A 14190-nucleotide genomic window follows, 5' to 3' on the forward strand; every position below is an offset into this window, starting at 1 on the left:
GCTGCCGCCAATCGCTCGAGCACCGGCTACTCGCACCTCCCGGAGAGCATGGGTTTATTTGCGTGCAATAAAACTTTTTACGTAGCCGTCTAACGTTATCGAGCACTTTTGGCACGTTTATGACCTCACTCCGCACACCCTTCCCTGCTGAGGATTCGTTTTAGCGGCATTTTTAACCTTTCGTTGCATTCCGCGCGATTTTAGACCAGCCACCTCAAGCTAAGTAAAGGAAAGCGGACCAATCGCAGACGCCGGCTCCACCATCTTCGTGCTGTTATCGAATCTCAGTGCACTGGCTCGGCCCCATCGAATCCCTCTCCACTCGAGCGTGCTCCTCGCCTCTTGTCAGCCAATTACGTAAGACAAACCGCTTAGTGTAGGCAATGTTAATAGTTTTTCAAGCAAACAAAGTGACCTCCTGTAAATGAGGAGAGGGTTTGATTGGTCTCTTGAGACAACCCTGCGGGTCACTGCCCGATGCTTGCGGCGGCGGTTACGAGAATTTGACGTCAGGAGGTTGGAATGAAAACATATTGGAATAGTTTTACGTTTTATGGCCTCTGTGTTGCCATAGGAAAGACAGACAATGACCACGTGCACCTCAAGGCTGCTTTAGGCAGAAGTTCAGGCATAATCTGATGTTTGAAAAGACTTATCATATTCAGTATGGCTGGTTGTCGCTGCCGATGCCGACGTTCCTTATTAGCAATGTGGAGCGAAACTGGCCAGGGAGTGCGGCTCAGTAACTATTTCACCGGCGCCTCTGGCGAAGTTAACAAGATAGCACGAACACAACCATTTAAACCTCTTTACAAAGCATACTGCAAGGAAAGAAATTGCATGTTTACGTTTAACGGCCATCAAAAAAAAAAAGAAATCCAGTTTACGCAGCTTTGTCGCAGGTCGCAAAGTTACATGCAGTATCTGTAATTTCAATAGATTTGGAGTGTTAAACATTATCTGGTCGAAAAGCTCAATCTTCTGAGCTCTTACTGCTCGGCACGCTCCTTTCAAGCAACTCAGGTGGTTTGAGCCACTGGCATGTCATACTGACCGCAAAGTAACTTTTCTGCCGCTATAGTATGCTCATAAATCATAAAAATCAAACAATAAAATATTTGAATTTCATTTGTAGGTGTTCTTCGGTGGCAAGTTTCTGAATACCTTCCAAAAAGGGGACCCTTTTTTTCAATGGTTCCTCCAGTGCAACTTATTGCGGTTTCTTAATTGTGCACGTCACATCAACTCAGTATTGTTGAAGACCACTTTCCTTTCTTTGCGTCTGTTCGTCCTTTTATTTCAGAAGCAAAAGCCCTCCACAAACATTTGCTGCCTGCGACCCGCCATGGCAGTGCGGTGGCTGCGACGTTGCGCTGCTGATCACGTGGTCGAGAGTTCAGTGCCGGCCACATTCTGACCAGGGCGGAATGTAGAAACACTCGTGCACTCACATTTCACTGCACCTTAAAGAACCGCAGGTGGTCAAATTTAATCTGGAGTCTCCCACTACGACATGCACTTCATAATTAAGACGCGGTTCTGGCACATAAAACACCGCATTGCAAGTTTTAATTTACTGCCTACGAACAAGCAGACACAGGTATACATGGCATTATATAAGGCCATGATGCGAAAAACATATTTCATCCTACAGCAGACGCTGTAATGCTAGTATTAATACCCGCACAAAGTGAATGAAAAATAAGAAGATGCAAGGAACTGACTTTATTAGCCAAATGACATATTGCTGGCAAATGGGCTTGCAAGGCAGTTTCAACAAAGCGTGCACTGGCAAAAAAAAAAACAACAATAGTTACTTGCCAAACCCACGATATGATTATAGGGCACGCCATAGTGGAGGACTGCCGATTTATTTTGACTAGCTGGTGAGATTTAACCCGCACTTAGGTCTATGAAAACGAGCTCTTTTTGCATTTGGCCCCCATCAAAAACGGCCGTCGTGGCCAGGTTCGTACCTGTGACCTCGAACTCATCAGCGCAATGCCATAGCCTTTGCCAATGCCATAGCCATAGTCTTTGAGAAATAGCTAACGAAATTCATGTTAAAAGTTGCAATATGATTTTAGGAGCGCGAACTGATAGAAACGAACAAAAGAAAGGAGATGACTGCCTCATATTTCTCAGCAATTTTAGGAATGGTATTATCATTATCTATTAATTAGCGTACTTTATTTCCGAAACATCGCTTTTCATCGCCACCTTTCGTCCTCGATTCAGGCATTTCCTGACTACAGCTAAGCCAACAGTCCCTTCCTTATTCGTAAAAACTCTCTGCTCTCTCTAGCTGCCTGCGATGGCTGTGGCAGCTCGCCACACTGCATATGCTGGCTGGCGCAAGTCCAGCTGCAACGGCGAGATGAAATTATATAAGAAAAAAAACTACCAAGCACTGAGATTCTATACTCCGTTTTTATGAAACCATTTATGATAACTCAAAGGGAAGCTCATTACTTTTCGAAGCGAGATCAGGATGCCTTACAACACGCACCTATAAAGCGAGATATAAGAAGGAAGAAGAAGCATGTGCTTGCTGTGGTAAAGCTAGGGAAACTACGGAGCATGTTTTATTAGAATGTGAAGACGTCTGCCCAGTGGTCGATTTAGGCACCACTGGCCTCCTTGAAGCCCTTGGGTTCAGAGAGAGCAGTAGTAAAGCAAACATGTCCGCAATAAACATTAGTAAGAGGCGACTGGAGGATTGGTGGAAGAAAAGTAGGGAAACGACAAAAGACGGAGACGTACAAAAGCACAGTTCACAATAGGGGATCAGAAAATTTGGGCGTGGTGGTTCATAGTGCTTTTGTGTCTTTTTTCATTGTTTAACCTAGGTCGAATATTAGACAGTATAGTAGCAAGAGCTTGGTGGCGCATCCCACCGCCCCGTTCCAAAGGGGACGCTCATAACATCCATCCATCCATCCGCTTTGGGGCCGCAATAAATATAAGGTGGTGCGTGGAATTTGAAAAGGATTCATGGGGCCAGCGCTGACATTCGCAAACGCCATTCTGCGCCTATAATCGGACGTATGGTCGGCGTTGGAAGTTAACCAAAGATCGGTGAGCCGGTCGGCTTTGGGAGCCCACGGCAAAACCACAAACGAAGCGCTGCAGGGTGAGACGGGTTGGGCCGCGTTTGAAGATGGAGACGCACAGAGCAAAATTTGTTTTGAAGAAAGACTCAGGAACATGGATGAAAATAAATGGGCAGCTAAAGTGCACAAGTATTTGTACATGAAAATCGTGGACACAGAATGGAGGAAGAGGCCAAGAAAATTGCTAGCCAAGTGCAGGGTGATGGAAACTGTAAATAGATAACCAGGAGTCATCAGAAAGATGGCGAGAGAAGCAGGGACAGTTAATTGGATGCCAAGAATGGAAACGAAAAAGACCGTGGAGATTTACAAGAATGAGAAAAAAGAAATTAGAATGGAAAATTTTTAATATAACACGCAGGGAAGTGCCTTGGAATTTGAGGCTCGCCTTGGTTGCCTAAGGACAAAAACATACCGGAGGAATATTCTCTATTAGATGAGGCATGTGTACGCTGCAGCGAAAATTCGGAGACCACTCAGCACATCCTAATGGAATGCGAAAGGAATAATCCAGGCAGACCAGTACGTAACGTACAACTTACAAAAGCGCATGAATTTAAAGTAGACGGGAGTATGAACCAGTCTGCAGTCGATGTAAGCAAGAGACGTTAAGAGTATTGGTGCAAAAAAAAAAGCAGGAAAGAGACTAGTAATAGCAGTAGTACAAAAACGTTATTATATATAGAACGCGGACGGGCTCCTACCCCAGTTCCCCAGAGGAAATACGGAAGTGAAAAACGGAGTTTGTCCGGCAGGGTAGCGCCCCCATTCCAAAGCCCACTGGCACAGGCCAACCGCTCAGCTTGTTGGATCAGTCGTAGCTGATCTTCCAGGGCCGCGCCAGACAGCAGCGCCTCCCATTCGTTCTATGTGTGGTTTGTTTCGTGTTCTTCTCCGTGTTCTGTACACTCCCACGTGATGTGAAAGAGACCGGATCCACCCCAAGCATAAGCAGCGGTATAATGTAGATAGATAAGATTAAAAATATGTATAAAAGGATGTGGGGGGGGGGGAAGCATTGAGAGCATACCTGAGTAACTTAGCAGGCTAGAGGATGATTTGTCCCTGCACTGTGTCAAAGGGGATGCCAATAAATCATCATTGTCATCAGCCGGCTGGCGGCGCGGCGGCAGCGTTGTACAGTTTGTGTGTATGGCACGTGCTGTGCTTGCGTTTCCTATGCGACAAAAATGCAGATGCTGGGCTGTGGAGGTCGCGTGCTGGGCGATGAACGGTAAACATTACTATCGTCCGTAGCCTGAAGAGAGCGCTTAGAGCTGGCGTCTCAAGAGCATGCTCGCCACGTGTGCAGAAGGAGTACGTAGGCACGCGCCAGCAAAATGACTCCAAAGCGGGCACTATGTGTCGAGGACACCCAGGCCGGAAAGAAACGTCGCACCGAACAGAAGCGTCCTCTCTACGCAGCGAAAAGTGGTGCAGACCGCAAATGTATGTATACAATGTGTACATACAATTGAATTACTTTGTTACGTTTCGCCTACGACGCGCGATATGGCCGGCGCGGATGCAACGGTCGTCGGGGCTTCGTTCAAAGCGGCGGACATTTTGGCCCGTTCGGAGCGGCCGCGACGCATCCCCGCCGAGCGCGTCCCGGCATGTTCAGTGCCACGTGTCTTTGTGTGTGCGTGTGTGTGTGTGTGCCCACGCTTGTCAAAGCGCGGCAGCCGGGGAGAGGAGCTCCCCCAGTGTGAAGCGAGGAGGTCTGACCGGCGCCGGCCCGGCTGATGCGTCACCTCCTTGTCCCAACGTGTCGCTCAGTCCGTCCGTCGCCGCTGTCACGTGGTGTCGTCCCGTGACCTTCCTTCTTGCCCGCGACGCCAAGAGTATAAGACCAGCTGCCCCCGGACGCCAGGAGAGAGGCTCCGATTTCTTCTGTTGAGTAACGTGCTCTCCCGTCTCTCTACTTCGGTCGACCTGACCGCCCGCTCTTTGCGATGCTAGAATAAACAAGTTGTTCTGTTAGCAGTCGACTCATGCTTTGCCGGGACCTTCGGATGCTTCCAGTGTGCCCCAGGCCGCCAGGCCAACGCTACCCTTGGGGCTTGCGACCCATTTGCAACAACGGGCGCCAACGGTCCGGTTGCAACAACGGGTGTCAGCACTGAGGTTCCAACAGCTGGTGGCAGCGCTGAGATTCCAACAGCTGGTGCCATCGGTGCGGATCAAATAACTTGCAGCCCAATAATCCAATTAAAGTTTAACACTTCTGCCGCGATGCGACGTGCCATGTGAGGCAATTATAGTGCTCAAACCTCCCAGAGATTATGAACGATGACGCACAACAACGCCTGAAGCAAACACATCAGCAAGTGTGTTCTGTGCACTGTGCAAACAGCAGTGGTGCACGCAAGGTGATTTTTAACATGAACTCACCACTTTCCTGCTGCACTAAACGCTTAAAAAGTTACGCATTTGCCACCAACATCACCCCTATATCGTCAATCAAAGCAAAGAGCCTAAACTGCTGCTCTTTCATCGATTACCACAGTGCGTGGTTTGCGAATACATTTTTTTTTCTTTTTTACCACAATTACGTGCAACTGTATTTCACAAAGACTAAGTACTGAAGCAAACAAAAAAGTTTTCATCCTTAGAAACAAACACACTGGGGTATACGACTGTTAATGCATCGTTTTAGATCACTTTTGTTTTTGTTCTCGTTCGGTGCAAGTTTTTATAGCGATAGCAATCATATCGCTACTCCAAGCGCATTCCGCCGTCGGCATCACCGTGAGGTTCCGCATAGGGCGATAAAATCGTCGCTGCGAGCCGTGTGCTGTGTGCGCGAGTGAAAGCTTGCGAGGGCGAGCAGGCGATGGCAGCTTAATTTCACGCACGAAAAGGAGGGAGTGCGCCGTCTTCCGTCTCGCACAAGGATCCCGGGGGAGGTTAGGGAGGGACGCGCACCCTCCCCCGCTTCCTCCGCGCGGCTGGTCCACGGGCCGCTCTACGTTGAAAGCCATCTGAGACGGGGGCAAGGTCCGCCGTGGGTAGGGGGGGGATGCTGCGTTCTGCTCGGAGCGGCGCGGTCGGCCGCCCGAGCCGCTGTGCTGAAAACCACGTGCGACGTGTGCGGGATCCGTCGCGCGCTGCTTTGGCTTAGTGCGCGTTGATGCGAGCGGCACCACGAAGGTCAATTCGCTCGCTGTTTTTGCCGCGCTTACTCACTTCAGCGTTTTGACACAGAGTTTCCGCGGTCATCGAATAAGATGCGTTCATGTTTGCTAGTGTGCCCGTGACACCATGCTTGTTAATTTGATTAGCATGCCTATGTATGTAACTTCATACGGCCGACAAAACTGCTGCCCTTACTTAGTATAGTTGTCCACTAATTTGCTATCGCCATCGATGCTTCCTCTTTGAGGCGAAACTGCCACTTTCCTATTTGCAGCCCGTCCCGGGGAGCCTCGCGTGCATTCGCGCGCAAGCGTACGCCGTTGACGTCCAGCGAATCGTGCACGGAACGCGCGGAGTTGTAAATTTGCGTGACCGAGCTCTTCACGTAGCTTCCACATCGTTTCACATGACAGCTGAAGCGGAGCATATGCTGACAAACGCGCGGTGGCCCGAATTCTCGGCATCTTCGTAATTCATAGTCGCATTCCAGGTACACCATCATCATCAGCCTGGTTACGCCCACTGCAGGGCAAAGACCCCTTCCATACTTCTCCAACTACCCCGGTCATGTATTAATTGTGGCCATGTTGTCCCTGCAAACTTCCTAATCTCATCCGCCCACCTAACTTTCTGCCGCCCCCTCATACGCTTCCCTTCTCTTGGAATCCACTCCGTAACCCTTAATGAACATCGGTTATCTTCCCTTCTCATTACATGTCCTACCCATGCCCATTTCTTTTTCTTGATTTCAACTAAGATGTCATTAACTCGCGTTTGTTGCCTCACCCAATCTGCTCTTTTCTTATCCCTTAACGTTACACCTATCATTCTTCTTTCCATAGCTCGTTGCGTCGTCCTCAATTTGAGTTGAACCTTTTTCGTAAGCCTCCAGGTTTCTGCCCCGTAGGTGAGTACTGGTAAGACACAGCTATTATACACTTTTCTCTTGAGGCATAATGGCAACCTGCTGTTCATGATCTGAGAATGCCTGCCAAATGCACCCCAGCCCATTCTTATTCTTCTGATTATTTCCGTCTCATGATCTGGATCCGCAGTCACTACCTGCCCTAAGTAGATGTATTCCCTTACGACTTCCAGTGCCTCACTGCCTATCGTAAATTGCTGTCCTCTTCCGAGAATGTTAAACATTACTTTAGTTTTCTGCAGATTAATCTTTAGACCCACTCTTCTGCTTTGCCTCTCCGGGTCAGTGAGCATGCATTGCAGTTGGTCCCCTGAGTTACTAAGCAAGGCAATATCATCAGCGAATCGCAAGTTACTAAGGTATTCTCCATTAACTTTTATCCCCATTTCTTCCCAATCCAGGTCTCTGAGTACGTCCTGTAAACACGCTGTGAATAGCATTGGAGAGATCGTATCTCCCTGCCTGACACCTTTCTTTATTGGGATTTTGTTGCTTTCTTTATGGAAAACTGCGGTGGCTGTGGAGCCGCTATAGATATATTTCAGTATCTTTACATACGGCTCGTCTACACCCTGATTCCGTAATGCCTCCATGACTGCTGAGGTTTCGACAGAATCAAATGCTTTCTCGTAATCAATGAAAGCTATATATAAGGGTTGGTTATATTCCGCACATTTCTCTGTCACCTGATTGATAGTGTGAATATGATCTATTGTTGAGTAGCCTTTACGGAATCCTGCCTGGTCTTTTGCTTGACAGAAGTCTAAGGTGTTCCTGATTCTATTTGCGATTACCTTAGTAAATAGTTTGTAGGCAACGGACAGTAAGCTGATCGGTCTATAATTTTTCAAGTCTTTGGCGTCTCCTTTCGTATGAATTAGGATTATGTTATCGTTCTTCCAAGATTCCGGTACGCTCGAGGTCATGAGGCATTGCGTATACAGGGTGGCCAGTTTCTCTAGAACAATCTGCCCACCATCCTTTAACAAATCTGCTGTTACCTGATCCTCCCCAGCTGCCTTTCCCCTTTGCATATCTCCCAAGGCTTTCTTTACTTCTTCCGGCGTTACCTGTGGGATTTCGAATTCCTCTAGACTACTTTCTCTTCCATTATCGTCTTGGGTGCCACTGGTACTGTATAAATCTCTATAGAACTCCTCAGCCACTTGAACTATCTCATCCATATTAGTAATGATATTGCCGGCTTTGTCTCTTAACGCATACATCTGATTCTTGCCAATTCCTAGTTTCTTCTTCACTGTTTTTAAGCCTCCTCCGTTCCTGAGAGCATGTTCAATTCTATCCATATTATAGTTCCTTATGTCAGCTGTCTTACGCTTGTTGATTAACTTCGAAAGTTCTGCCAGTTCTATTCTGGCTGTAGGGGTAGAGGCTTTCATACATTGGCGTTTCTTGATCAGATCTTTCGTCTCCTGCGATAGTTTACTAGTATCCTGCCTAACGGAGTTACCACCGACTTCCATTGCACACTCCTTAATGATGCCCACAAGATTGTCGTTCATTGCTTCAACACTAAGGTCCTCTTCCTGAGTTAAAGCCGAATACCTGTTCTATAGCTTGATCTGGAATTCCTCTATTTTCCCTCTTACCGCTAACTCGTTCATCGGCTTCTTATGTAGCAGTTTCTTCCGTTCCCTTCTCAGGTGTAGGCTAATTCGAGTTCTTACCATCCTGTGGTCACTGCAGCGCACCTTGCCGAGCACGTCCACATCTTGTATGATGCCAGGGTTAGCGCAGAGTATGAGGTCTATTTCATTTCTAGTTTCGCCGTTCGGGCTCTTCCACGTCCACTTTGGGCTATCCCGCTTGCGGAAGAAGGTATTCATTATCCTCATATTATTCTGTTCCGCAAACTCTACTAATAACTCTCCCCTGATATTCCTAGTGCCTATGCCATATTCCCCCACTGCCTTGTCTCCAGCCTGCTTCTTGCCTACCTTTGCATTAAAGTCGCCCATTAGTATAGTGTATTTAGTTTTCACTCTACCATCGCCGATTCCACGTCTTCATAGAAGCTTTCGACTTCCTGGTCATCATGACTCGGGGCGTAGACCTGTACAATCTTCATTTTGTACCTCTTATTAAGTTTCACAAGACCAGCCACCCTCTCGTTAATGCTATAGAATTCCTGTATGTTACCAGCTATATTCTTATTAATCAGGAATCCGACGCCTAGTTCTCTTCTCTCCGCTAAGCCCCGGTAGCACAGGACGTACCCGCTTTTTAGCACTGTATATGCTTCATTCGGCCTCCTAACTTCACTGAGCCCTATTGCATCCCATTTGCTGCCCTCTAATTCCTCCAATAGTACTGCTAGACTCGCCTCACTAGATAACGTTCTAGCGTTAAACGTTGCCAGGTTCATATTCCAATGGCAGCCTGTCCGGAGCCAGTGATTCTTAGCACTGTCTGCTGCGTCGCAGGTCTGACCGCCGCCGTTGTCAGTTGCTTCACAGCTGCTGGGGACTGAGGGCCGGGATTTGATTGTGTTGTTCATATAGGAGGTTGTGGCCAAGTACTGCACCAGGGTGGCCAATCCTGCTCTGGTGAGGGAGTGCGTTACCGGTTCTGGTCACCGGGATCAGGCCACACTCCAGGCCTGTTTATGCAATTTTATCAACACGCGGATTTTTTTTTTTTTAGTCCGGTGGAAGATTGCCGGCACCGGGATTCGAACCACGGACCTCTTGCACGCGAGGCGGGTGTTCTACTTCTACGCCACCGCTGCAGTCCCAGGTGCCAGGTACACCGTTCATCCACACACAAAAAAAAAGAACGAAATGGTGTGGGGTACATTCAATTGAATGAATTCAATGTTGGGGTTTCTCGTGCCAAAATCACGATTTCATTACGAGGCGCGCCGTATTTGGGGAACTCCGGATTAATAGTGACCACCAGGGGGATCTTTCGCGTGCCCCCAATGAACGGGACACGGGCGTTTTTTTGCACTTCGCCCCCCATCGAAATGCGGCCGGAAACCCACGACCCCCTGTTTAGCGGCGCAACACCCCAAACGCTAAGCCACTGCATTGGGTAGGGGTTCATTCAATAGAAGCATAGCACTTTAGCAAGAAACTCGTGCCGAGTATGTGCTGAACAAGTACGTACTGCGCATAATACCAGCAGAAAAGTCCGCTAGTCCGCAGCAGATTCCTTCTGGGTGCGCATGCGTTGGAACTTATTTTGTATTGTTTTTCTTTATTTGTAATGAGCGTGCATGCGTTGTCACAGTATTTATTTTATTTTTTAAGCATGCGCTTAAAGGGTCTGACAACTGGCCAGAATCCGTTGTGAGACGTTGATGGAAATGAAATGACCAGGATTTATAGTGATAGAATCTGGCACGCTGTTCGCAGTTTAAGTCGGAATTATAATTTTAAATTGGGCAAAGAAGCTCTCAAAAACGAGTAGGTGGCGACGCCTGAGCGGTCAAATCTTAGTGCTTCAGATGCAGTCTATGCGATCAGTGTACATAAGTGGGCCGCAATTCTGTACAACCTAATTATACCATAAAATAGCAGTTGCTATATAATTGGACACTTGAGATTTATTCTATGCTTCTGAAATCAAAAGTGCACGCGTGGACACTGCAGCACGCTGAACTGAGAATTGTGTGTAAAAGCGTCGTTTCGTTTTCGATCCGATTGGTTTTGTTCTGACTGGTTAAATAGCAAAGCAGTTGAACAGGAAACCACAAACACACTTACCCGTTATCGCCGAAATACTTCAACGCTTTGGAAAACATGAATCGCAGGAACATCGACATGATAAAAAAAAATACTTTCTCACAGTTACGGCTGCACTTGTCGTCGGTCTCCTGCTAATGCCGGCCTATAATCGCAGTCACCTATCACAGTCTTCAGCATGCTTCCTGTGAACGACTACATTCTCACGGCAGAGCAAAATATTGCAAATAAAAATTTTCCATACCGTTTTGCGCGCAACCACTTCATGATTATACACTCTGACCGGTAAGCTTTCCGTTGCGTTAAAAGATAGGTACCATGAAAATTGGTTGTTAGTCCCTTTAAAAGGGCCATCGCACCAAATTATGGAGCTTGAATTTCGCATTTCATGTTTAACCGTGAGCGTCCCACAGCAAGCTGGCAATATTTGGGTGCATGCGGTGCCCTAGTAGCCATTAGTTGGACTTTCTTTATATGGCATTTGGACTGTACAGCAGTCTGGCATCACTAACTGGTGACGCATTGAATCGCACCCCTCTCCACGAGACCTTCTTTCTTGCGCTTGCCCGACCATTGTGCACGTAGCTGTGAAATGCGCGGTAGTTGGGGGAACTTCTGCTTCTCTAAGCCTGCGTAAATCCAGTGCTACGGAGCAGAAGGCGCTTTGCTCTGTTTGTCCCTATAGCCGAGCTGCACCACACGGCAGCTGACAAATGCCACGCCGAACGCCCACTCGACACGATCGTCTCTCGTGGCGCCAGAGCATTGCGCTCGCCACTGGCAGGTTGTCCGTTTGAATAATGAGTTTGGTCAATTTTAATGCGAGGACGCTCTCGGCAAGGTCATTTTCACATCCTTGGTCCAGGTCCACATTAAAAATAAACTTTGAGCTTAGAAATACGGCAAAATGCTGCTACAAACTTATTTTAATTACCCTCTAATATTATCTGCTACCCGAAAATAATGACGACACTTTCAAGAGGTAATTATTGAAATTCAAAATAAAACGTAGTTACGAGACACAATTCTCTTTTTATGACCACTGTGAGGTGATAACCTAACTCAGGAGTTTGAAAATAGCCTACCTGTATTAGCTATAAAGCAAGGGTTCATTCCAGGTGACTCACGTGTCCGTACGATAATTTGGGGGTCCCGGATCCTCTGGGCGCGAAGGCCACATCAACCCCGACTGTCCTAAGCTCCGCCCCGTTCCTGCGGTAGATGGTGCACTTGACGCGGAGGCACGCACTCATATAGGTAGTGGACCATGGGAGAGGAGGGCAGCAGACGCCTGTGTCTGCCCGGGCGCCGCTCGCCATTTTCCACAGCTGTTTCTGCTCTCGGGGTACAAACGTGCCTCGACCAAAGAGCCAGGTCAAATGGGTGGTACTTTTTGACCCTGCCATGTAATGTTTGGCTATATAAATAAGAAGCCACTATTTGATGCTTCGCACCATGATAATTCCCCTTAAAAAAGTGTCGGCAATATTTATCTTACTTTTTGTTTTTTTAAGTTTCTGGCATAACTCTATTACTTCCCTATTTGAATTCTGCAGTAAATGTTCTTTTCCTATACTTCACCACCAGGCCTGACACTGGGGGTTTCTGTCTAGGCCTGCGAAGTGACCCGGCCCGAAGCGTGGAGGGGGCTGGACAGGGGATGGGGGGGGGGGGGGGGGCTTAGGTAGATCGAACTTTAACGGCCTCAGACCATATAATAATGACACATTATTACTGCAAACTCCTTTAGTTTTAAATATTCAGTTGCATTGAAGTTCTCGTTCATGGCTGGGCGGCGCATACGCAGAGCGTGCCCATGTGGCCGGTACTCCTCCCGTCACCAACAACCATGCTTAAAGTGCCGAAGACACACCGTGACGTACTGCGAAACGCCTAACCTAACGTTAGGTGCACCCCAGGGAAATGACTCAATGAATAACACAAAAAAAACTGACTTTTCTTCATTACAGACACCGCACCAGCTACTATGATCTTGTCTCGACGTTAGGTTAGGCGGGGGAGGTGGAAAGGTGGGCGGCGGCATCCTCTGCATTAACTAAATAAAGGCACATTTAGAAGCATCATTCCTAGCAGAAAATCCCCAGGTTTCTCTCCGGGGGCTTCTTTTTTGGGTCGGGCAAGCGCGAAAGAGAAGCTGTCGTCCCAACTACAACACCCTCGGAGTTAGAAAAGCACATTTCGTGGCCATGCTGTTGTGCACTGCAAGAACAGGAAGCGATTCCGGGAAACGGAAATACGTCACGGTGGCTATGCGTTGTTTTGTGTGCGCCTGTGCGTGTCGACGAGCACTCCGAGATAATTTCCGTGGGGGTTCTCTGGGTTGCTGCTGGCTTTTATCGCGCGAGTGAAAAAAAAATTAAGGGCGCAGTTCAACGCTCTTGATGCGGCCTTCGGTACCAGATCGTGAGGAGCTAGATGTCCGGTGTGGTTTCCGTTTATTTCGAAGCAGTTGACAGAGCAGTGACCCTACATTTCCTCACGTGACCCAAAATACGTCAAAATGGCGGTTGCTGCTGCTTAGAGGGATTATAAATTGAAATTTCGAGTTAAAATGCGCCCTGAAAGCCCGGTTTCTTGTTTTTACAGCCATGTTGTCCATTCTACTATAAACGACAATGAAAAACTAAAAGAATAGTTGAAGGACCGCGCCATGGCCCCTTCAAGTGTGATATTGTATCATTCACCGGCTTTTTTCTCTGTCTTTTTCTGTTTGTTTTTTATATGTGCGCGTCCTTCTTTTCGTGGCTGTTTTTATCCCTCGTAGCGCCTTAGCTCCCACATAAGTGGAATGGAAAGACAGTTATTGCGCGCATCCAACCTCTGGAATCCAAGTCGCGCCCTGGTTTCGCGGCGCCTCACCTGCGCGATCCGGTCGGCGCTCTTGCGCAGCTGCAGCCGGAGCGCGTTCACCTCGGCCCTGGCTGCGTCGAGCTGCGCCTGCATGGCGCGCGCAGCCTGCACGCTGTCCCGGCAGCAGGCGGCCAGCAGGCGCACGTAGGCGCCCGGCTCGGCCATGTCGTCGAGCTGGCGCAGCTTGTGCTCCACGGTGGTCCAGGAACCGTCGGCGCGCTGCAGCACCGGGATGCGCGACGACGGGGGCTCGGCCATGGCTCTGAGCACGGGAGGCCAAGGGTCACTCGTGAACGCATGACATGAACCGCGAAATTAGTGTGCGTGAATTCTGAGTAGCTATTTATTCGGCGTTACAGAGATAGAGAACTTTACTATTAGTCGCGCGACGTATGGCAGTCAAGATGGAGTGTATCTCCGGCGAAGTTCTGTTAAC

At 48.2% G+C, this 14190-nt stretch overlaps 1 protein-coding gene across 2 annotated transcripts in view; it reads right to left on the bottom strand.

Annotated features, from left to right (window-relative positions):
• Positions 1 to 14190, bottom strand: part of LOC135909346 (golgin subfamily A member 6-like protein 4) — a 63121-nt gene that overhangs the window by 25849 nt on the left and 23082 nt on the right. For both annotated transcript variants that reach the window (XM_065441293.2, XM_065441292.2), the window contains exon 2: positions 13764 to 14016. In XM_065441293.2, the coding sequence (XP_065297365.1) occupies positions 13764 to 14012 (249 nt within the window). In that variant the 5' untranslated portion in view covers positions 14013 to 14016. The remainder of the gene's footprint in view (positions 1 to 13763; positions 14017 to 14190) is intronic.

This window comes from Dermacentor albipictus, chromosome 1 (assembly GCF_038994185.2).
Source record: "Dermacentor albipictus isolate Rhodes 1998 colony chromosome 1, USDA_Dalb.pri_finalv2, whole genome shotgun sequence".
Classification (NCBI taxonomy): Eukaryota; Metazoa; Arthropoda; class Arachnida; order Ixodida; family Ixodidae; genus Dermacentor; species Dermacentor albipictus.